General features: G+C 38.0%; 1 protein-coding gene across 3 annotated transcripts in view; it reads left to right on the forward strand.

Moving 5' to 3' along the window:
- Nucleotides 1–25,196, forward strand: part of LOC149267195 (CD2-binding protein-like protein) — a 134,683-nt gene that overhangs the window by 19,270 nt on the left and 90,217 nt on the right. For all 3 annotated transcript variants that reach the window (XR_016260651.1, XM_089431881.1, XM_089431889.1), the window contains exons 5-6: nt 24–159; nt 505–546. Coding sequence is in view for 2 of the 3 variants with exons in the window: in XM_089431881.1 (XP_089288007.1) it covers nt 24–159; nt 505–546 (178 nt within the window). In the remaining variant the exon portion in view is untranslated. The remainder of the gene's footprint in view (nt 1–23; nt 160–504; nt 547–25,196) is intronic.

Here is a 25,196-nt window from a genome sequence, read left to right on the forward strand (position 1 = left end):
TAATAAGGGCCTGGAGGATACAGGTTCTGCAAGCTCTGCGGAGGATGAAGGGAGCATCAAGTGGTAAGAACAGGCGTGAGAAAATGCCAGCAGAAACAAAAGCCATCTTTGATCAGCTCACAGATGATGCCATGAAACTAATGGATGGTGGCGATTTCAGTTAAGTAAATGATTTTCATTTCTACTGTCAGCCTTGGAACTGGTATGTTAGGTTTTAGACGGTATGGGTTTATCTAGTGTGTACTAGTTTTTTCTGGTGTTATGCTTGCGTTTCTTGTGCTCAATCATACAATATTTTGGTAGTCAAGTTGAGTGTTCTTACATGATATTCCATCTACATATTTGCTTTATAGGGGATACAATCAATTCTGGACATGTCTGCATTTTCTGCAATATATTGCTTAGATGTGATAGGGGAGGCTACTTATAGCTAATTGGTGCTGGATTACTATGCTCTAGATTTCTTTGCTCATATGTTCAAGCTTTGGTGTCTCATAAATGCAGATGTATATCAAGAGCAAAAGGCTACATTTGAACGAGAGGCTGGTAAGCAATGTTGAAACTCTTGTAAAATGGCAAAATTGTTCTCATCTTTGGATGCTGTGTATTATGAATTTGGTTCTGTTCTATAGTCACTCCCCACTGTTGCACGGATACATACAAGGCATATGGGTTAAGGAATTGAAGAAACTTCTGCAATAAATTTGCTTAGGGATGGGCTAGTTTTTATCTTAAATGAAGCAGTACCAGTAAGTTGATGTCACATATTGTTACCCCCAAAAGGGAAAGTAACAAACTTGTCCTATTGGTTCAGTTACAGCACTGCAGGTTTGAGCAGCTGGAGTCTTTACCGGGGATCAGTTTCCCCTTTGCTGGTTATAAGCTTCTTCTCAGTCATGTTCCTTTGATTTGTCATCCATTCAACCTGTTTATCTGCCACAACTTTTCCTGTGCCTGCCCTCAATTTATTTGAAACTAATTTGCTTTTATGAAACAAATATTTGTGCTGAATCAGATTTATCTTCTTTTTAGTAGCTTTTGTGAGCTTGTATAATTTATCCTACAACCCAATTGGTAAAATCAAGTGCATGGTATACTGTTTGTATATGGTGATGTATATCATGGTTTTCACTGTTGGAATCTTTGGTATGTCATGGTTTTCACTGTTGGAATCTTTGTTCACACAATTGAAATGAGCAATGCGAACTTTGACCAATTTTTTGCAGGATGTCACCAATTATTGGCTTCTCACCTATGCTGAGTCAATTGTTTGGACTTTATTGAAAACTATTACATGGTGTATGCTAATAAAATACTAAAAATGGAATTATAAGGTTAAAATTTGTGTTACCAGGATATGTACCAGCCAGATTTTTGAAAACCCAGTATCTGGAAATGGCAAGGATACATCAAGTACAAAAAATATATTTATATTTCTAAAATAAAAGAAAAGATATTAAGAGTTATGAATTAAAACCATTCATGAACCACAACATTTGAACTAAAGTCATTAGGTAATTTATAAATCTGAATACGAATGTTGACTTGAATTTTGATGAGCTATTCATTACACTCTTACAATAGGACAGTTGGAAGAAATAGTTCGATATCAATAGTGAAACAGAGGGTTCAGAACAGGCCTCTGCAACCAATGTCAATGGGAAGGGAAAATGGTTAAAAAGGAAAGGTGAATGTAATGTTGAAGATGTAACTAGAAGTTAGAAGAACATATGCCACTATAGCAAGGTGAGCCATATGAAGAAACATTGAAGAAAGAGGTTGGCTGATCAGAAAACTGTTGGGAGAGGGCCTCAGCAGAAGGCTTATGTTGTGATCTCATAACGTTTCCTGCAGGGAAGAAACCCATTGGTGGCAAATGGGTATACAAGGCTAAGGACAAGGTAGATGGCACACTTGACAAGTACAAGTCTGGGTTGGTTGCAAAATGGTTCTGTTAGCAAGAGGGAATTGACTATGAGTAGACCGTTGCTCCTACAACAGAGATCAGCACCACCCAATTAGTTGTAGCCATGGTAGCATAGTTTTGTTGGAAGATCGATCAGATGGACGTGAAGAGTGCCTTCCTCAATGGAAATTTCAAGGAAGAAGTGTATATGGATCAACCAGAGGAGTCTTGGGTTCCAGTGAAGGAGCATCTTGCTTGCAGACTGCAGAAGGCTCTATATAGTGTAACGTAGACACCTTGGGTATGGTACATTAAGGTTGATAGATACTTAGATGAATATTGTTCCATCAAAAATCCTTTAGATTCTAATTTGTATGTCAAAAGTGTTGGTAATGATATCATTCTACTGGTCATATATGTAGGTGACGTAATTATTACAACTAGTGAGGCTAGTGTTATTGAACAAATGAATTCTAATGAGTGTTATGAATAAAATATATATAAAAATAATACAAATAATATAAATAGTGTTAGACATAAATAATGATTAATTAACTATTAATTAGTGTTGAAATTTCAAAGTCTGACACGTTAGAAATTCGTACTGCATTATTTGGTTTATTTCATCTACTTGTTTATTCCTTAACATGTTATTTAACCATATAAATACTAAAAATAAACACAAATGCAGTCTCAACTCATATACAGATCATCAACTGAAATAACAGACAAACACACAAGACACCATTATTTTTGGACAATCGTCCCCGGAAAAACCCAACTTGGGAAAACTGGTGCAACAATTATGAGGGTTTTATTATTAAGCAGTTTTCTTGATTACAACAAGGGTGCCAAATTGGCTCACCCAACAGAGATTTCTACACAGTAGTAACACCTCTTCTCGGAAGCAGATATTCAGCTTCTCAGCACTAGTCTGTCGCATGAAAATCCTTCCGGCGCTTCTCCAAGACCCTGTGTCAGCCCTGCTAGCCTCTGCGTAGCTCTGGAATCCCCTGTGTCATCCATCTGCCTCTCTGCGTCAACTCTCTGGCCTTCTGCGTCACCCACACAAGCCTCTCCGCCTCTGCGCAGTCTTTGATTGCCTCTGTGTGGCTCCTGCTAGCTTTGCGTAGCCTCCTCTATGACTGCGCTGGCCCTCTAGCACTATCTCTGCCTCTCTGCTATGTATTCACTACCCCTCGTTGCAACTCAGATTACATGTTCGATTTCTCTCAGCAAACCCCGCTCCAGAAAATCGAATTGACTGATCAATCTTGGTGTATCTCCAACTGACCCTCAAGCCTCCTCTTATATTTTTTCTGTTGAGTCTTCAATGACCATGATTAAGTCTCTAATCAACGACTAAGATTATATTTGGCTTGATTCATGTCATTTAGAACATTCTCACCTAGTTTTATATTAATACCCATTAATATATTAATTTTCCTGAGTTAAGACTTAGGAATTCCATTAAAAATATTAATTATTTTAATATCTCTCTAACCGGGTGGAATTTCCTCAAATCATTTCTGGGTCTTGGAGATCTCATGTGCTTTAGCTTCTCCACCAATTTTCATGGTTAGAGCACATTCGACGCTACTCCAAATCAAGACTTCCTCTTAGTGAGGAATGTGCTCTAGTAATGCTCCACCATTTAACATCACACTGATCATCCAACACTGGTACTTGTGTTGATGTTGGCGCTGCTGCCCTACATCCACTGCACTGCTGCCTCCTGTACTGCTGCCCATGGCTCTTCCACTCCATTGCTACATCTATACTGCAGTTCCCTTTCAACACGCTGCATCGTGCTGCCCATAGCACTACCACTGCTAACTGCTGCACTACAACTCAGTTACTGAGAAGTAAATAAGTGATCTACCTAAATCTGACATCCTTGTTAGTCCAGAAGCTTCCTGATTTTGAAGCTACCTCTGCTATCCTGTGCTCCCTCTGCTGCCTCTGCGCTGCTGTAAGCACCTCTGTGCCTCTCGCATTGCTGCAACCATCTGTGTGCCTCTCTGCACTGTTGCAACCACCTCTGCACCTCTTGCACTGCTGCAACTCCCACTGCGCTGCTACAGGCCTTTGCACTTTAGCACTGCCTTGTCGCTCCATCCGCATCTTGCTTCTACCGACATCCGTCATCTTGTTATTGTCACTCGAGGCTCCCGTAGTCGAATATGATCCAAGAATTTGGGTACCTCAAGGATCTTGCCCCTCATCTTTTGTAGTCCTCTTGACTACAGTTCGATATCACCCCACCTATTCTCTAGAGGTGCATGAGCACTCATGGCACAGTCGTCATCAGTCTCAACTTCTTTCTTTGCCTTTGCCAGAGCTGCCTTGGAGTTAAAAGCCTCTTCCTTATTCTTCTTCCTGGGACATTGGGTTGCATAATGACCCAACTCCCCACAATGGAAGCACTTCACCTTGGAGATGTCCTTCTTCCTCTTCCCCTGCTATCCCATAGATGCCAAAGATGCATCCTCCTCCTCCTCTTTCTTGATTTGACCCCCTTTGCTGCTACTCCCCGCCTTGGTCAACCGTCTGATCTCTTCTTGGCGAAGAGCTGCCCACATCTCTTCCCATCCAGGAAGATTAGCTCTGCTCAAAATGCTTTGGACAAACGTCTCCCAATCCTCACAGACTGCATTCAGTGTGGTCCTCACCATGAACTCTTGATCTGGCATGGCCCCTATGGAAGTAAGTTGGTCCTGAATCTCTTGCAACCTGCTGAGGTATAGATCTATATGCTCCCCCTTCTAGATCTGATACGACTGCCGCTGATTCTCTAGCAGCGTCTTCCTCTGCATGGAAGTGCCCTGATACAATGTCGTCAAGGTATCCCACATCTCCTTTGCCGTGTTCTTCTCGGCAATATGTGGTACTGCATGATCCTTGACCCCATCAAGGATTATGCACTTTGCCTTCGCCATTGCATTCTCATACCTTTCATTATCAGCTGGGTCGACTGAGATAGCCACGGTTCTCAATGTGAAGCCCTTGATGCGATGTCTATTCAGAACAAATAGGATCTTGGCCTTCCAAATAACAAAGTTGGAGGCCCCGTCCAACCTGTCCTGATCCCTTAGTCCGTTCATTTCCATCTCTACTCATTTTCTGGACTCCCTCTGAGTCTCAACTTCCCTCCTGGAAGTTCTCTCCTAGACTCCCTCTGAGTCTCGATTTCCCTGCTGGAAATTTTCTAGCTAACTGTCGATCCACTCCTCTCCAATCCTCTTTGCAATTGCAACTCGGATCTGGATTTCTTGGCTAGAAATCCGCCAAGGTAGCAACTCCCTCTGCCTTAATTCTGTCCCGTTAGGTACTGTTTTACTTCGACAACAAAAGCACCCCACCAGCTTCCCAATCCACAATCTGCCCACAACTCCCTAGGCCCTAGCAACTGAAGAAATTGAGCCTCTCAGCTCTGCGCAATCCTAGCAAGGCTAAATCGCTCTTGTGGCCAACCGCGTCAAGCCTACCTGGCTGAGTAGGATGAGATGGCTCTTCGTGAGCCTCTCTCTGCCTCTGCGCCGACCCTCTCTCTGGCTCGAAATGATGACACAAACCCTCTGCGTCACTCCTTTTCTGCTGCCTTTTGCTTAGGAACAACTCTGTCTATCGGGACAACTGTTTTTACTACAAATTTTCTGATTTCTGCTGGTGCCTTCAGTTCTCTTGTTATCTACAATGCTCTGATACCATGTTGAAATTTCTAAATCTAACACATCAGAAATCCTTACTGCATTATCTGCTTTATTTCACCTACTTGTTTATTCCTTAACAAGTTATTTAACCATATAAATACTGAAAATAAACACAAATGCAGTCTCAACTCATATACAGATCATCAACTGAAATAAGAGACAAACATACAAGGGACACTGTTATTTTTGGACAATCGTCCCCGGAAAACCCAACTTGGAAAAATCGTTTCACCAGTTCTGAGGGTTTTATTATTAAGTAGCTTTATTGAGTACAACTAGGGTGCCAAACTGGCTCACCCAACAGATATTTCTACACGACAGTAATACCTCATCTCGGAAGCAGATATTCAGCTTCTTAGTACTAGTTTGCCCCATGAAAATCTTTCCGACGCTTCTCCAAGGCTCTGCGTTAGCCCTGCAAGCCCCTGTGTTAGCCCTCGGCCTCTCTGCGTCAGCTCTCTGGCCTTCTGTGTCACCCACGCAGGCCCCTCAACCTCTACGTAGTCTTTGGCTGGCTCTGCGTGGCTCTTGCTGGCTGTTCGTAGCCTCCTCAATCACTGTGCTGGCCCTCTGGCACTATCTCTGCCTATCTGTTATGTACTCATTTCTCCTTGTTGCAACTTAGATCATGTTCTCTATTTCTCTCAGCAAACCCCGCTCCAGAAAATCGAACTGATTGATCAATCTTGGTGTATCTCCAACAGACCCTCAAGCCTCCTCTTATACTTTTCCTGTTGAGTCTTCAACGACCGAGATTAAGTCTCTAATCAACGGCTAAGATTAGATTTGGCTTGATCCATTTCATTTAGAACATTCTCACCTAGTTTTATATTAATACCCATTAATATTTTAATTTTCCTTAGTTTAGACTTAGGAACCCCATTAAAAATATTAATTATTCTAATATCTCTCTAATCGAGTGAAATTTCCCCAAACCATTTCTGGGTCTTGGAGATCTCATGTGCTTTAGCCTCTCCACCAATTTCCATGGCTAGAGCACATCTGATGCTACCCAAATCAACAATTAGTATTGAAGAGACATGTCTTTAAGGACATGGCTGTTCATGAAGGGACACCTGCATAGGTATATAAGCAGGCCCTCATTTGTAACAATCTAATCGTCTGATATCTCGTATCTTTTGTACATTTCTTATATAATATATTTGTCCTTTAATGGACATTTACATATACCAGATCTTCTGAGTATTCTACTGCGTATACGAACTTTGTTCGTTAGATTGGTATCAAGAGTGTTTACGAACTTTGTTCGTAACATTAGTATTAGATGCATGTTCTTCGATCTAGGCCTTTGGCCATTAAAGTCTCCATCAACTTCATTGTCATTGTGATTGAAGCATTTCGCTACATAGCTTTGGAGTTTCTCCATTTTGCTAGTGTTGCATTCAGGCCTTTGGCCTTAAAGGAATAATTAATAAAAAAAGAAAAGATAAAAGAAAAAAAAGGCCCTTTGGCCATTACTTTAAATGAGAGAAAAAATTGAAAACAAATTATAATTAAAAAAATAATAATAAAGCAAAAAAAACTACTACAATAGTTGTGCATTGCCTTGACGGGCCGATAACTGTCGCTAAAGCACCATGAATACTGCTACACAAGTTTCTTTTGCCACAACGACTGCCACAATTGGCCTTGACAGTGTCGCTGCTAACCCAAATTGCCGCTGTCCCATCGAGGACTCGTTGTTTGCATTCTCCATCACTAGCAACCGCCACCTCGTCACGCACTCGCTTACTGCATTTTTCCATCACCAACCGCCGCAAATTTTCTTCCCGCCTCCACTGACCAACAAACCAACCATCCTTCTACAGGTTACCCAATATGCATGTAGTTCCACGTCACATTTGTTATCACCGTTGCTAAGATTTGAGCAAGAGAAGAATTATTTGCCGTTGCTCGCCTTATAGAATAAATAGGGCCACAATACCTAAGGTTGATGAAGAGAACCGTTGCAAATTTTCTTCCTAGCCACCATTGACCAACAAACCAACCATCCTTCTACACGGTACCCAATGTGCATGTAGTTCCACGTCACATTTGTTATCATCGTCGCTAAGATTTGAGCCAAGGAAGAATTATTTGTCGTTGCTTGCCTTCTAGAATAAATAGGGCGCAATACCTAAGGGTGACGAAGAGAAAAGTAGGCCACATGGTAATTTTGTTCAGAGTAGTCGTGCAAAAGCCTAATGCTGTCTTGTTTTTTGACCCTGTTCGCCTATTCATTGTGGCCACAAGCCGTGCGTTGTCCTTTTTTCGAACCTTAGTTGCATATTATCCATTGGCGCCTGATTCTAATAGGCACGACTATTCTGTATAGAACTAATAAATTATAGCATACTAGTATCAAAGTTTACAAGGTTTACTTAGAATATTAAGTTACTTTATTAAAAAAAATATTTTAGAATTTTTTTTTTTAAAGGGAAGCATTATTAAAATAAACGGCGAAAAAGTAATTGAAATTCCTTTTAAGGAAGGATAGATTTTTAAAGATTCATTAATAAAGTTTGAAGGTGTAAGAAAGTTTTGAAGACTTTAAAAAAAAGATTACTTTTAAAATCCCCAATTTCATTTCGATAAATGCGAAATGGAGTCTAATAGGAAAATGACCGAAGAAATTATGGTTTCCATACATATTTCTACATTTTGGACCAAATACCCGTTTTGTAAAACATATATTGAATATCCATGGATGCATAAAAATTGCAAATTATGTTGTCCAACATGTGGAAAATTATTTAATGCAGAAGAATGTCAAGATAATGAGTTGATGCAAATGATAGAACTAGAGGAAAAACTTGCAAAACTAGAACAAAAATTAACAGAAAGGGACGAGGAAATTTTGCGTCTAAGAGACCATGGCCAAAAATTACTTGCGAAGATCAAGAAGTCGAAAGAAAGAAAAAATTAAAAGAAAAGGGTTGTGTTGAAAAGAAATTCAACGAGAATCTATTAGAGAAGGAAGAAGAAAATTTGTGCTTAAAAGGCGTTAATCAAAGATTATTATTAGAACAAAACATAATTTTAAAAGATAAGGAGGACACTAAGAGTAAAGTCAACAATTCAAAAATGAATAACTTTCACGTCTAAAGAATCATAATCAAAGACTAATTACACAAATAAAGAAGCTTAAGAATGATAAGAAGTCGCTACAAGACAAGTTAGAGCAACTTATTCAAAAAGAAGCATTGAAGTCTTCAGAGGTAACAATTCAGCTTGAAGAAAAAACAACAAATATCGATGACAAACCAGTAGAAGTGAAAACACATTCAGATGTTACAATTCAAACCACTGAGATTTCAAGTAAAGATCCAACAATTAACCAAGTGACTTCTGTACCTGAAATAAATCAAATACCTTGAGTAACTGAAGAAATCATCACAAACATGTTTAAGGGAAATCAAATCACAAGAATTCCTTGTTAACATCCAAATCACAAGAGCAGACATATGTTCCGAAGATTACTAATGTTAGCGCAATTCAATCTTGTGATAAAAATTCATTTGAAATATCCAGTAACTACAACATTCCTCAGAAGAATAATTTAGGACGTTCAGATCCATTCTTAGTTCAACAATTTTGTTTATCCCTCCAAGGATCCTATCATCTTGTATCATCAAATATGACAACTCAAAGAACTCAAAGTTGCGAATAGATTACAAGACAAAGAAACAAGAAACAAGAGGAAACACCTTGTTAGTGATAAGCTTTGAGGACAAAGCTTTTCGAAGAGGAAGACAATGTTATGAATAAACGATATATAAAAATAATACAAATAATATAAATAGTAATAGACATAAATAATGATTAATTAACTAGTAATTAGTGTTGAAGAGACATGTCTTTAAGAACATGACCGTTCATGAAGGGACACCTGTGTAGGTATATAAGCAAGCCCTTATTTGTAACAATCTCATCATCTCATATCTCATATATTTTGTACATTTCTTATATAATATATTTGTCCTATAATGGATATTTACATATACCGGATCTTCTGAGTATTCTACTATGTACATGAACTTTGTTCGTTACAATCATTAAATATTTTGACATGACTGAGCTAGGCGTCCTCCTACATTACTGTCTAGGTGTAGAAGTTTGGTAAACACGGAGCAACATTTTTGTCTCGCTAAAAGAAAAATGCTAGGATTTTACTTGACAGGTTTAGATGTGCAAAATCTCATCTATACCTATGGAGATAGGGTTGAAATGCTTTAGCTAAGATTGACTCTAAAGGAGTTAATAAATCAATTTATAGGCAACTAGTGGGGAGCTTAATATATCTTATTGCCACTAGACTTGATTTATGCCGTGAGCTTCATTTCTAGCTTGATGACAACATCAAATGTAGAACATTGGACTATAGTGATGTGAGTGTTGAGATATGTGAAAAAGACGTTTGACTACAAAAGAAGCAAACTTCCTGGGTTGTTTGGGTATAGAAACTCAAATTGGGTAGTTTGTGTGGATGATAGAAAATCAACTTCTGGATATGTATTCAAGCTTGGCATGCGTGCAGTCACATAGATTGGCGATAATGCAACATGCAATAGTTCTTTCATTGACAAAAACAAAATATCGAGGAGCATTAAAAGGAACATGTGAGGTAGTTTTGGTTGGGGAGGATGCTTTTAGACATGAAGATGTTGTAGATAAAGCCAACACCTCTACTTTTGTTGAAGAAAAGGGTAACTAGGTTCGGTATTTGTCAATGTAATTTTGACCTTTGTACTTGTCAAGAAAAATAATTATTATTTTTATAAAATATATGAATGAGTTTCTTGCTCATTCTATATGTCTAGGAAATTCAAAGAGTCAAAATTATATTGAAGAGCGCTCCTTGAGCATTTATGTAATGAACATGAGTCGCCCTAGTGTCAAGCAGCTCTCCAAGACAAGCACCATCCTTCAAAGAAGTGTGCAAACAAAGCGATGAAAAGACATCTGTCGGCATGCAAAAATATATTAAATAACTAAAGGATGACATGTCGGTTCACTTGGATAAGTCGGCTCAAATTGGAGACATAACCACTATATATACCCAGCTGGGGTATCTGCAAAAGAGACAGAAAAAATCTCGGACATCTTTGAAGTTGTCGGAGGTATGGTATAGGCCTTCGGATAGCACAATAAGACATAAGTCTTGGATAAGTGTTTGCAACTTCAGTTGACGAAAAAACCTCAGAATACCTCTGAAATCTCGGTGACAACTACAGTAATCTCCTCGCATGTTTATTTGCAGTCTTGGCCTAGTTCAGGGTACAGGGATCTTAGATAAAGACAGAGGTTCAATGTGTCAATGAAGAAGGATCATGTCTCAACAGTCTTGGCATAATGATAATAAGACGAAGCTCAGTGACCTCATAGTGAAGCATTCTCGGCACACTAGTCACAATCATGATCTTAGTGAGGGGGTAATCATGAAGATAAGGTCATGATTAATATCTCGGCGCAACTCTCATACATTATAGAGACCTCGTTGACATAAAGATGATCTCAGTAAGGGTGCAACAAGGATAAGTAAAGGAGCAACTATGATACAACAATGATGATCTCATTGTCATGGTAAAGCCCTCCATAAAGGTGCAACAATGAAGATTGCAGTAGTGATGGCCTCAATGATGCAGCTATGATGATGATCCAGATGACACAATAATGATGATGATGATGTGACCAGTAAGAAGAGAATCGGTGTCTTGGTCTTGGAGTGGCCCTAGTAGGTCAAGGGTCATGGTCTTGGTATTCGTCAAGTAGAATCTCTTTAAGAAGAATTTTGTGCGGGTTTTCCTCTCGAAGAGGGAGAGGTTTTGGCCCTTGCAGAAAGCCAACATATTGTGTTCTTGTCTCTTGTATTTTGGTAACTGTTTGATGAAGTAAGAAATACACACATTAACGATATCAAGATAAGATTGTGCTAATAAGAAAAAGGTTAAAATACCTTACAAATAGTTATCCTGCTAAGAAGAATCACATTAATTACATTTGACCTAGATTCTTCAACAACTTTTTCACAATCAATGGGTGCTCAAACTAGCCAACTATCTTGTTTTCCATGAGCGTACCAAGCATGTTGAGATTCATTGACTTTTCGTCCTCCATCTTATAAAGGATGGATCTATTCATTTCTAGCTTGATGACAACATCAAATGTAGAACATTGGATGAGTGTTGAGATATGTGAAAAAGACGTTTGACTACAAAAGAAGCAAACTTCTTGGCTTGTGTGGGTATAGAAATTTAGATTGGGCAGTTTGTGTGGATGATAGAAAATCAACTTCTAGATATGTATTCAAGCTTGGCATGCGTGCAATCACATAGATTGGCGATAATGCAACATGCAATAGTTCTTTCATTGACAAAAACAAAATATCGAGGAGCATTGAAAGGAACATGTGAGGTAGTTTTGGTTGGGGAGGATGCTTTCAGACATGAATATGTTGCAGATAAAGCCAACACCCCTACTTTTGTTGAAGAAAAGGGTAACTAGGTTTGGTACTTGTCAATGTAATTTTGACATTTGTACTTGTCAAGAAAAATAATTATTATTTTTATAAATTATATGAATGAGTTTCTTGCACATTCTATAGGTCTAGGAAAGTCAAAGAGTCAAAATTATATTGAAGAGCTCTCCTTGAGCATTTATGTAATGAACATGAGTGGCCCTAGTGTCAAGCAACCCTCCAAGACAAGCACCATCCTTTAAAGAAGAAGTATGCAAACAAAGCGATGAAAAGACATCTGTCGGTGCACAAAAATATATTAAATAACTAAAGGATGACATATCGGTTCACTTGGATAAGTTGGCTCAAACTGGAGACATAACCACTATATATACCCAACTGGGGTATCTATAAAAGAGACAGAAAAAATCTCGGACATCTCTGAAGTTTTCAGAGGTATGGTATAGGACTTCGGATAGCACAGTAAGACATAAGTCTCGGATAAGTGTCTGCAACTTCAGATGATGACAAAACCTCAGAATACCTCTGAAATCTCGTTGAGAACTACAATAATCTCCTCACATATTTTGCTGCATTCTAGACCTAGTTCAGGGTACAAGGTTCTCAGATAAAGGTAGAGGTTCAATGTGTCAATGAAGAAGGGTCATGTCTCAACAGTCTTGGCGTAATGATAATAAGACAAAGCTTAGTGACCTCATAGTGAAGCATTCTCGGCATACTAGTCATAGTCATGATCTCAGTGAGGTGGCAATCATGAAGATAAGGTCATGATCAACATCTTGGTGCAACTCTCATGCATTATAGAGACCGCTTTGACATAAAGATGATCTCAATAAGGGTGCAACAAGGATATAAGTAAAGGAGAAACTATGATACAACAACGATGATCTCATTATCATGGTAAAGCCCTCCATAAAGGTGCAACAATGAAGAGTGCAGTAGTGATGGCCTCAATGATGCAACTATGATGATGATCTAGATGACACAATAATGATGATGATGATGTCAATAGTAAGAAGAGGATTGGTGTCTTGGTCATGGAGTGACCTAGTAGGTCAAGGGTCATGGTCTTGGTATTCGTCAAGTAGAATCTCTATAAGAAGAATTTTGTGCGGGTTTTCCTCTCCAAGAGGGAGAGGTTTTGGCCCTGGCAAAAAGCCAACATATTGTGTTCTTGTCTCTTGTATTTTGGTAACTATTTGATGAAGTAAGAAATACACACACTATTGATCAAGATAAGATTGTGCTAATAAGAAAAAGGTTAAAATACCTCACAAATAGTTTCATGCTAAGAAGAATCACATTAATCACATTTGCCCTAGATTCTTCAACAACTTTGTCACAATCAATGGGTGCTCAAACTAGCCAACTATTTTGTTTTCCATGAGCGTACCAAGCATGTTGAGATTCATTGACTCTTCATGAGACAACTTTTAAAGGATGGATCTATTCATTTCTAGCTTGATGACAACATCAAATGTAGAACATTGGACCATAATGATGTGAGTGTTGAGATATGTGAAAAAGACGTTTGACTACAAAAGAAGCAAACTTCCTAGGTTGTGTGGGTATAGAAATTTAGATTGGGCAGTTTGTGTGGATGATAGAAAATCAACTTTTGGATATGTATTCAAGCTTGGCATGTGTGCAGTCATATAGATTGGCGATAATGAAACATGCAATAGTTCTTTCATTGACAAAGACAAAATATCGAGGAGCATTGAAAGGAACATGTGAGGTAGTTTTGGTAGAGGAGGATGCTTTCAGACATGAAGATGCTGCGGATAGAGTCAATACCCCTACTTTTGTTGAAGAAAAGGGTAACTAGGTTCAGTATTTATCAATGTAATTTTGACCTTTGTACTTGTCAAGAAAAATAATTATTATTTTTATAAATTATATGAACGAGTTTCTTGCTTATTCTATAGGTCTAGGAAAGTCAAAGAGTCAAAATTATATTGAAGAGCTCTACTTGAGCATTTATGTAATGAACATGAGTGGCCCTAGTGTCAAGCAACCCTCCAAGACAAGCACCATCCTTCAAAGAAGAAGTCTGCAAACAAAGCGATGAAAAGACATCTGTTAGCGTGCAAAAATATATTAAATAACTAAAGGAGGACTTGTCTGTTCACTTGGATAAGTTGGCTCAAACTGGAGACATAATTGCTATATAGACCCAGCTGTGGTACCTGCAAAAGAGATAGAAAAAATCTCGGACATCTCTGAAGTTTTCGAAGGTATGGTATAGGACTTCAAATAGCACAGTTAGACATAAGTCTCAAATAAGTGTTTGCAATTTCAGATGATGACAAAACCTCAGAATACGTCTAAAATCTCGGTGACAACTACAGTAATGAGTAATCTCCTCACATATTTCTCTGTCAATGAAGAAGGTTCATGTCTCAACAGTCTTGGCATATTGATAATAAGACGAAGCTTAGTGACCACATAATGAAGCATTCTCGACATACTAGTCACAGTCATGATCTCAGTGAGGTGGTAATCATGAAGATAAGGTCATGATCAATATCTCGGTGCAACTCTCATACATTATAGAGACCTCGTTGACATAAAGATGATCTCAGTAAGGGTGCAACAAGGATATAAGTAAAGGAGCAACTATGGTACAACAACGATGATCTCATTATCATGGTAAAGCCCTCCATAAAGGTGCAACAATGAAGAGTGCAGTAGTGATGGCCTCAATGATGCAGCTATGATGATGATCTAGATGACACAGTAATGATGATGATGATGTCAACAGTAAGAAGAGGATTGGTGTCTTGGTCTTGGAGTGGCCTAGTAGGTCAAGGGTCATGGTCTTGGTATTTGTCGAGTAGAATCTCTATAAGAAGAATTTTGTGCAGTTTTTCCTCTTGAAGAGGGAGAGTTTTTGGCCCTGGCAGAAAGCCAACATATTGTGTTCTTGTCTCTTGTATTTTGGTAACTGTTTGATGAAGTAAGAAATACACACACTAATGATATCAAGATAAGATTGTGCTAATAAGAAAAAGGTTAAAATACCTCACAAATAGTTATCATGCTAAGAAGAATCAAATTAGCTACATTTGCCCTAGATTCTTCAACAACTTTGTCACAATCAATTGGTGCTCAAACTGGCCAACTATCTTGTTTTCCATGAGCATACCAAGCATGTTGAGATTCATTGACTCTTCATCAAACATCTTATAAAGGATGGATCTATTCATTTCTAGCTTGATGACAACATCAAATGTTAGTGATGTGATTGTTGAGATATGTGAAAAGACGTTTGACTACAAAAGAAGCAAAGACCCTGGGTTGTGTGGGTATAGAAATTCAAATTGGGCAATTTGTGTGGATGATAGAAAATCAACTTCTGGATATGATTCAAGCTTGGTATGTGTGTAGCCACATAGACTAGCGATAATGCAACATGCAATATTTCTTTCATTGACAAAACAAAATATCGAGGAGCATTGAAAGGAACATGTGATGTAGTTTTGGTTGGGGAGGATGCTTTCAGACATGAAGATGTTGCAGATAAAATCAACACCCCTACTTTTGTTGAAGAAAAGGGTACCTAGGTTCGGTATTTGTCAATGTAATTTTGACCTTTGTACTTGTCAAGAAAAATAATTATAATTTTTATAAATCATGAGTTTGTTGCTCATTCTATAGGTCTAGGAAAGTCAAAGAGTCAAAATTATATTGGAGAGCTCTCCTTGAGCATTTATGTAATAAACATGAGTCAACCTAGTATCAAGCAGCTCTCCAAGACAAGCACCATCCTTCAAAGAAGAAGTCTGCAAACAACGTGATGAAAAGACATTTGTCAGTGTGTAAAAATATATTAAATAACTAAAGGATGACATGTCGATTCACTTGGATAAGTCGGCTCAAACTGGAGACATAACCTCTATATATACCCAGCTGGGGTATTGATAAAAGAGACAAAAAATCTCGGACATCTTTGAAGTTTTCAGAGGTATGGTATAGGACTTCGGATAGCATAGTAAGACATAAGTCTTGGATAAGTGTTTGCAACTTCAGATGATGACCAAACCTCAGAATACCTCTGAAATCTCGGTGACAACTACAATAATCTCCTCGCATATTTATCTGCAGTCTCGGCCTAGTTCAGGGTACAGGAATCTCGGATAAAGATAGAGGTTCAATGTGTCAATGAAGAAGGGTCATGTCTCAATTGTATTGGCATAATGATAATAAGACGAAGCTAAGTGACCTCACTGTGAAGCATTCTCAGCATACTAGTCAGTCATGATCTCAGTGAGGTGATAATCATGAAGATAAGGTCATGATCAATATCTCGGTGCAACTCTCATACATTATAGAGACCGTGTTGACATAAAGATGATCTCAATAAGGGTGCAACAATGTATAAGTAAAGAAGCAGCTATGATACAACAACGATGATCTCATTATCATGGTAAAGCCCTCCATATAGGTGTTGCAATAATGTTGTAGCAATGTAGAGTGCAATAGTGATGGCGTCAATGATGCAGCTATGATGATGATCTAGAATCTAGATGATACAATAATGATGATGATGATGTCAACAGTAAGAAGAAGGATTGGTGTCTTGGTCTTGGAGTGGCCCTAGTAGGTCAAGGGTCATGGTCTTGGTATTCGTCAAGTAGAATCTCTATAAGAAGAATTTTGTGTAGGTTTTCCTCTCCAAGTGGGAGAGTTTTTGGCCCTGGCAGAAAGCCAACATATTTTGTTCTTGTGTCTTGTATTTTGGTAACTGTTTGATGAAGTAAGAAATACACACATTAATGATATCAAGATAAGATTTTGCTAATAAGAAAAAGGTTAAAATACCTCACAAATAGTGATCATGCTAAGAAGAATCACATTTGCCCTAGATTCTTCAACAACTTTGTCACAAACAATGGGTGCTCAAACTAGCCAATTATCAGACATCTTATAAAGGATGGATCTATTCATTTCTAGCTTGATGACAACATCAAATGTAGAACATTGGACTATAATGATGTGAGTGTTGACATATGTGAAAAAGACGTTTGACTACAAAAGAAGCAAACTTCTTGGGTTGTGTGGGTATAGAAATTCAGATTGGGCAGTTTGTGTGGATGATAGAAAATCAAGTTCTGGATATGTATTCAATCTTGGCATGTGTGCAGCCACATAGACTGGCGATAATGCAACATGCAATAGTTCTTTTATTGACAAAAACATAATATCGAGGAGCATTGGAAGGAACATGTGAGGTAGTTTTGGTTGGTGAGGATGCTTTCAGACATGAAGATGCTGCAGATAAAGCCAACACCCCTACTTTTGTTGAAGAAAAGGGTAACTAGGTTCGGTATTTGTCAATGTAGTTTTGACCTTTGTACTTGTCAAGAAAAATAATTATTATTTTTATAAATTATATGAATGAGTTTCTTGCTCATTCTATAGGTCTAGGAAAGTCAAAGAGTCAAAATTATATTGAAGAGCTCTCCTTGAGCATTTATGTAATGAACATGAGTCGCCCTAGTGTCAAGCAGCTCTCTAGGACAAGCACCATCCTTAAAAGAAGAAGTCTGCAAACAAAGCGATGAAAAGACATCTGTCGATGTGCAAAAATATATTAAATAACTAAAGGTTGACATGTTGCTTCACTTGGATAAGTTGGCTTAAACTGGAGACATAACCACTATATATACCTAGTTGGGGTATCTACAAAAGAGACAGAAAAAATCTTGGACATCTCTGAAGTTTTTGGAGGTATGGTATAGGACTTCGGATAGCACAGTAAGACATAAGTCTCGGATAAGTGTCTGCAACTTCAAATGATGACAAAACCTCAGAATACCTCTGAAATCTCGGTGACAACTACAATAATCTCCTCGCATATTTTTGTGCAGTCTCGACCTAGTTCAGGGTACAAGAATCTCGGATAAAGACAGAGGTTCAATGTGTCAATGAAGAAGGGTCATGTCTCAACAGTCTTGGCATAATGATAATAAGACGAAGCTCAATGACCTCACAGTGAAGCATTCTCGGCATACTAGTCACAGTCATGATCTCAGTGAGGTGGTAATCATGAAGATAAGGTCATGATCAATATCTCGGTGCAACTCTCATACATTATAGAGACCTCGTTGACATAAAGATGATCTCAGTAAGGGTGCAACAAAGATATAAGTGAAGGAGCAACTATGATACAACAAAGATGATCTCATTATAATGGTAAAGCCGTCCATAAAGGTGCAACAATTGCAGCAATGAAGAATGCAGTAGTGATTTCCTCAATGATGCAACTATGATGATAATCTAGTTGACACAATAATGATGATGATGTCAACAGTAAGAAGAGGATTGGTGTCTTGGTCTTGGAGTGGCCTAGTAGGTCAAGGGTCATGGTCTTGGTATTCGTCAAGTAGAATCTCTATAAGAAGAATTTTGTGCGGGTTTTCCTCTCCAAGAGGGAGAGGTTTTGGCCCTGGCAGAAAGCCAACATCTTGTGTTCTTGTCTCTTGTATTTTGGTAATTGTTTGATGAAGTAAGAAATACACACACTAATGATATCAAGATAAGATTGTGCTAATAAGAAAAAAGTTAAAATACCTCACAAATAGTTATCATGCTAAGAAGAATCACATTAACTACATTTGCCCTAGATTCTTCAACAACTTTGTCAGAATCAATGGGTGCTCAAATTAGCCAACTATCTTGTTTTCCGTGAGCGTCCCAAGCATGTTGAGATTCATTGAATCTTCATCAAACATCTTATAAAGGATGGATCTATTGAACTGTAGAACTGTACCACAAAGGACCAGACTGCAAACATTTTCAGTGAGTGTTTGGGTTCCAATGAACTTGATGTGGTTAACAGTTTGACCAGTAAGAGAGGGTGTTAAAATAGATATCAAATTATAATAGACAATTAAATATTAGGTGTGGACATTAATAAAGTCACTTTCTAACTTAGGCTATTTTATGATTTTATGCTTTATTTCACTTTTTGGTCTATCCCACATTCATAAAGTGGATTTGACTTGACTAGCTTGTAGCCCTTTATAAGTAAGCTTTCGCTTTCTCATTATTAATGCAATCTTGATTTTCTTTGTGTTGTTCTTGTTACATTGAAGATGAAGCAATAATTAGATACCCAAAAATCGTATAGAGCAATGGCAAAATGTAATATTCTCACTCGAAAATATCCCAAAATGGCCACTGTTAGCCTCACTCTCATATTAAAAAAAATAATAAGTCAAAAAATATTAAATTAATTAAAATCATGAAAATTGGATTTAATTCCTAACTTTTTAAATTGGGTTTGTTCCTCATAGTTAGGAGTCAGTTCAGGGTCTAGTTGGTTGAGAGATTCTCTCCAACTAGTTAGGCTCCTAGATTAGTGTATGGTTGAGATATTTGCTCAACAGAAGTGTCCAAGATAGTCACACTATCTTAAGAGAAATATCCTCTTGTATTTATATTTGTATTATACACATTATTTGATAATGAGAATGAGAGGAATGTAGTGAGGCTCTCAGGCCTTTTCCGTCATGTTATTTCTTTGATAATTTATGTGTATTTATTTAATTTTCTTCATTGTGGTATCAGAGCAAATTCAGTTCTGTGGGCCTAGTAGGTAAGGTTGAGAAATTTGCAATAGAAAAGTTGTAGTGTGCGCGCTAGTGGGTGTATGGAGTAATATTTTTTTATTTTCTTTTCCAATCTCAATGTTAGTATTCCTCTGTATGTGGCATATTGTTGTATGTGTCATATGAGTTCAATTTAGAGCACAATCACCATTCAACGCTCCTGTTCCATGCTAGAAATGTTGCTGGAAGGCATTCATTACTGCAATAATCTTCTCTCCCTACAATTTGTGTATGGTTAGTCGGGTTTGAATGATTTGACCTGTAATGTGAGAGTGTTGCTTAGGTCCTCGAAATATACAAAACAATTAGAGCCATGGAAGTGTTGACTTTACCTCTTCTCTACGACTGAATGGAGCCATAGCTGCAACTGCATTTGCGCCGCCCGATCTCATCGACAATCATCAATTAATAGGAGGAAGTGAGTCATAAGAGAGAGGAATACAAGCATTGGAATATATGAGAGTCTGGGTGAAGAAGTTAACAGAACTGTCTACCGAAAAGTTGATTTGCTCCATATGGTTATGGAAAGAGTCTATGTGATTGTCAATTTTTGTTGTTGCTATGTTTCTAAGTTAAAATATCTTTATTGACTGGTTGCATTTTGAACAAATTTGCGTGCTGTAATTGTTCAACTCTAGTTGCGTATGGATCAAATTCATGGCTTATAGTTGTTCGATTTCTATGGTGCTATCACTTCATAGTTGGGCGTAATTGATTTGAAGACATTTGATAAATTAAAGTCGAAATAGAGCGAAATCAAACTTAGATCAAGTCAAAACAAGAAGCAGGAGAACTGAGAATCGACACAATCTGCATGGTAAGGATAACTACAAGCTAGAATGGTGACAGGACTTGGATAAACAGGATAGCTGGCGCAAGTCAACTGATTCCGTAGGTTTTGTTGGTGGACCACAGAGAAGTTTATCTTCATCTCTATTAAAAAATTCCTCTCATTTACCTATGGGCAGGGCTGAGCTGCCTCAACTGTGGAGCTTGCTGAAGCATTCTCTAGATCAACATCTCACATAGTTAATGGACAAAGATTCTCAAGCCGAGGATACCCTCTGCCAAAGGCCGTGATTGTAATCGCGCTGTGCACTTGGATTGAAAAGCTGATTGCTTATGCGCTTCGAAGTCGGATCTCTGGACTCTTTCTCTAATTCTTCTATTGGCTCTTTTGCGGTCAGAGTTGGATCTTCTTCCTTAAGAGTTTTGGCTATTGCAATGAGAGTGTAGAGCAAAACTCGCTGATCAAACACGATTTGCGTGAAAGGTAAACTTGTCCCACAACATTCGACGAATATAATCAATGCTAAATGAACTCGAACACTCATCCTCGAAGTCGCGAAGAATGGCAATTGCCCATTTCAGAAGCACGCCGACAAATTTGTAATGTATTCTTGTGCATCTCTACATTGGAAGACCTACAAACTCCGTGTTAAAGCTTTGCGTTTGGATACATTGTAGTAGTGGGTTTGTATGTGTTTCATACTCAAATGTGTGAATGTGATGACCTTTGCATATGGTGGAGCCAACGTGACTAAAAGTACATGGATTGTTAAAAGCATGCATAGTGAGTTATTTTAAACGGTCAAAGGATGTGGATTTTTTTTTAAAGCATGCTGTGTGCTTAAAAAGTAGAATCATTCACATTTTAGAGTGAACGTAAAATTCACTTTTTTGATTTCTTTAAAGGGAACTTCATAAAATTCTTTTAATGGGAGTTTTAGAAGAAAAGTTAAAGTTAATGGAGGGATAAGGTGGATTATAAAGTTTTTTATATATATTTGTAATGGGGAAATAAGGAGTATATTTTGTAATATTTTTGGAGTGATAAGTTTATTTTTTGTTACTCTCCTAATATTCAAAGTCGTAAGTGATTTATAATGATAAGTGAATTTTCAAGGGAAGGTAATTATTGTAATTTGAAGTAATGTTTTTACTTCAAGAATTTGTGAGCTTAGCATTCTTATTGCTTGAGAAATTTCAATCACGATGTTGTGAAGGTGAAGGCTGATGTACTTCAGTATTTAATAAAGAGATAATTTTTGCGATGTTGATGTGTCCTAGATCCGCCCGATATTGAATAAGGGGATCTTAGGTATACCATGAGTTTGCTTGTGATGTTGCATGATTCTTGATGTTGCTTATGTTTTGTGTCTAGTTTTGACACTCTCTTTGTAATATGGTACACATGGAGTACACAACAAATTAAACAAATGCATGCACATAATAAATTCTATTCAAGCTCATGTAATCAAGCATAAATAAGCAACACACAAGCAATCGATTAGCTGCAACACATAATAAAAAATATCAAGTTGTCAACAACAACGTTCAAAACGATTCTACATCAACATGCAATTCAACGTCATTCACCCAAGGAAATCAAGTTAATGAAGTTGTCATTTACATCAACTTTTGGACAATGCACTTGCAACTTTTTTGTACGAGTCAACTCAAAACAAAATTGTAACTTGCAAATCATAATTTGTAAGTTAACTTGTAATCAAAGTCAAATAAAGGTGAGTTGAATTGTAAGGGTGCATTTTCGGTTGAACTCGACACCTAAGTTTTGAATTGATAAGGGGTCAAGAGAGTGAATTATTTTCAACTAAGTCATCAAATTCACTTAAAGTAGTCATTAAATCATTGTAAGCATTCTCTTGGGTGCATTTTTTGATATTATTCGACACCCTTATTTTGCAAATAAGCTAAATCAAGTGAGCGAGTGCAAGCGAGCACAAAGTACAAGTGAACATGTTTAAGACATAAACCGAGCGTGAAATTGATTGAAGCAACAATCAAGCAAGCATCAAGCGAACGAGTTCAACTCTAAAGCAAGCGAGTGTGTAATTCAAGAAACAATCAAGTGAGAGAATCAAGCAAGTTCGAATCAAAAAACAAGCGAGCGTGAGTTCCAGCATTCAATTGTTCAAAGCGAGCGTGAAATTCAAAGTGACGATCAAGCAAACAAGTTTAAACCAAGCAAGCTCGAAAAATCTAGCAAGTGTTAAAACCTAGCGAGTGTGAGTTCAAGCGAGCGTGAAATTCAAAGTGACGATCAAGCAAACAAGTTTAAACCAAGCAAGTTCGAGAAATCTAGCAAGTGTTAAAAGAAAACGAGCGTGAGTTCACATGGAGAAAATCATTCAGTTGTTATAGGTTCTTAACAATCCGATCCTATCAACCGCTGAAGACATGGTGAAAATCAGCAAAGCAACTCTTGCTGATATTCAAATGCATCTACAACAAGCACATGAGACAATTGAGTTTCTTCAACTGGAGTCACAATTACAACGAGATGAGTTGCAATAGAGGAGTGATGCTTCATTCAACCATACAGATGAAGATAAAAATGATGATTCCAAATCACTCATCCAAACAACTTCAAGTGTAGAAGTTGTCCATGATCAAGTTCAACTTTCTTCTTCCAAGCCAATCATCAAGCCGTGGGAAGAAATCCAAAGAAACAAAAATTGACGTGGATTAGGATATGACAAAGATGACAACAACTTTCATATCCCAGATTATTCAAAGTCGATCAAGTTCATCAGTGCAGGGTTTCTTGATCAAGTAACATCAGCAAGCCATGCGAAAGTTGAAGACAAACCCAAATGCAAACATTGTCAAAGAACAGGTCATATGGAAGATCATTGTTTTGATCTCCATCCTTGTCACCATTGTGGCAAGCAGAATCACTCATCAGAAAAATGTTGCAAACAAAACCAACCAACCAGATTGAAGATCAATTATGCATGGATTGATCCTTGGGAATGGTCGTCAACAGTCAAACGATTGTATAAGTTTTACCACAGAATTCAATCTCACCTATTGCAGCCAACAGTCAAATGAAGATGGTACTCTCGTGCACCTGAACAGGGGAGTACAACAGTGAAACTCTCCTACACCTGAAGGGGGGGAGTTCAGAAATCAAATGTAGATGATTGTCTCTCCTTTCAGCTGACAAAGGGGGGAAATGATAATGGAATTGAAGGTGGTTGTCACACTGAAAGTTTTGACAACATCAACAAAATCAGCCAGTGGGCATCACTATCAAGTTAGCAAGTGGGCATCATCAACAAATCAGCCAGTGGGCATCATCAACAAATCAACCAGTGGGCATCGTCCCAAATTCAAACATTGTCAAAGAATAGGTCATATGGAATATCATTGTTTTGATCTCCATCCTTGTCACCATTGTGGCAAGCAGAATCACTCATTAGAGAAATGTCGCAAACAAAACTAACCAACGAGATTGAAGATAAATTATGCATGGATTGGTCCTTGGGAATGGTCGTCAACAATGAAACGATTATATAAGTTTTACCACAGAATTCAATCTCACCTATTGCAGCCAACAGTGAAATGAAGATGGTACTCTCGTGCACCTGAACTGGGGCTGAAGGGGGGGGGGGAGTTCAGAAATCAAATGTAGATGATTGTCTCTCCTTTCAGCTGACAAAGGGGGGAAATGATAATGGAATTGAAGGTGGTTGTCAGACTGAAAGTTTTGACAACATCAACAAAATCAGCCAGTGGGCATCATCAACAAATCAGCCAGTGGGCATCATCACATCATCAACAAATCAACCAGTGGGCATCATCAACAAATCAACCAGCGGGCATCATCAACAAATCAACCAGTGGGCATTGTCAAATTAGCTAGTGGGCAGTCAACATTAAAGTAGCTAGTGGGCGGTCATCATCAACAAATTCGCCAGTGGGTGGTCAACATCAAAGTAGCCAGTGGGCAGTTTCGACATCATCAAATTCACCAGTGGGCGTTATCAACATTTTCTCAGTGGACAAGCAATTGGGATGGTGATGGAAAGCAAAGGATAGACGGATCCTTTTGCAGCTTGGCACCTAATGGACTTGTCAAGCAATTTTCAGAGATGTATCAGACTTGTCGCTGATTCATGTTCTCTTCAGATTGGAGTTTTTTCGGCATCCAACTTTGGCAGTTTTTTAGGTAGTTTTTCACTGAGGATCAACTTAGCAGTTTCAACATGAGAAGTTGGAGATGGTACAAGTTCTTACTTTGGACTTATCATTGAGGGGGGAATGTTAGCCTCACTCTCACATTAAAAACAATAATAAGTCCAAAAATATTAAATTAATCATTATTATTATTTATATTATTTTTATATATTTATATTCATAATATTCATAACATTGCCTTCCCTTTCAGAAAAGCTTTGTTTTCAAAGCTTATTGATGAGGAAGCCTGGCATTTGTTTCTTTGTCTTGTAATCTGTTCACATCTTCCCGAATTCTTGGAGTTCTCGGTAATTACATCGTTTTGTAGGAGTGATGTTGGGTGTTCAACTTGCAAATTAGATTCTGTTTTCTTTAATTCTTGAGCCATAAAGTGTCGCCATTAATTGTTTTATCCCTTCATAAAACTTAATGTCTCCTTCTAAGGATTGTTTTCGTGTGTCACTTTGATATTCAACAAAAGTAAAAGTTTTGTGACATTT

The sequence above is a fragment of the Pinus tabuliformis genome, chromosome 6 (assembly GCF_031772625.1).
Source record: "Pinus tabuliformis cultivar Carrire ecotype Pingquan chromosome 6, CPIR1, whole genome shotgun sequence".
Taxonomy (NCBI): Eukaryota; Viridiplantae; Streptophyta; class Pinopsida; order Pinales; family Pinaceae; genus Pinus; species Pinus tabuliformis.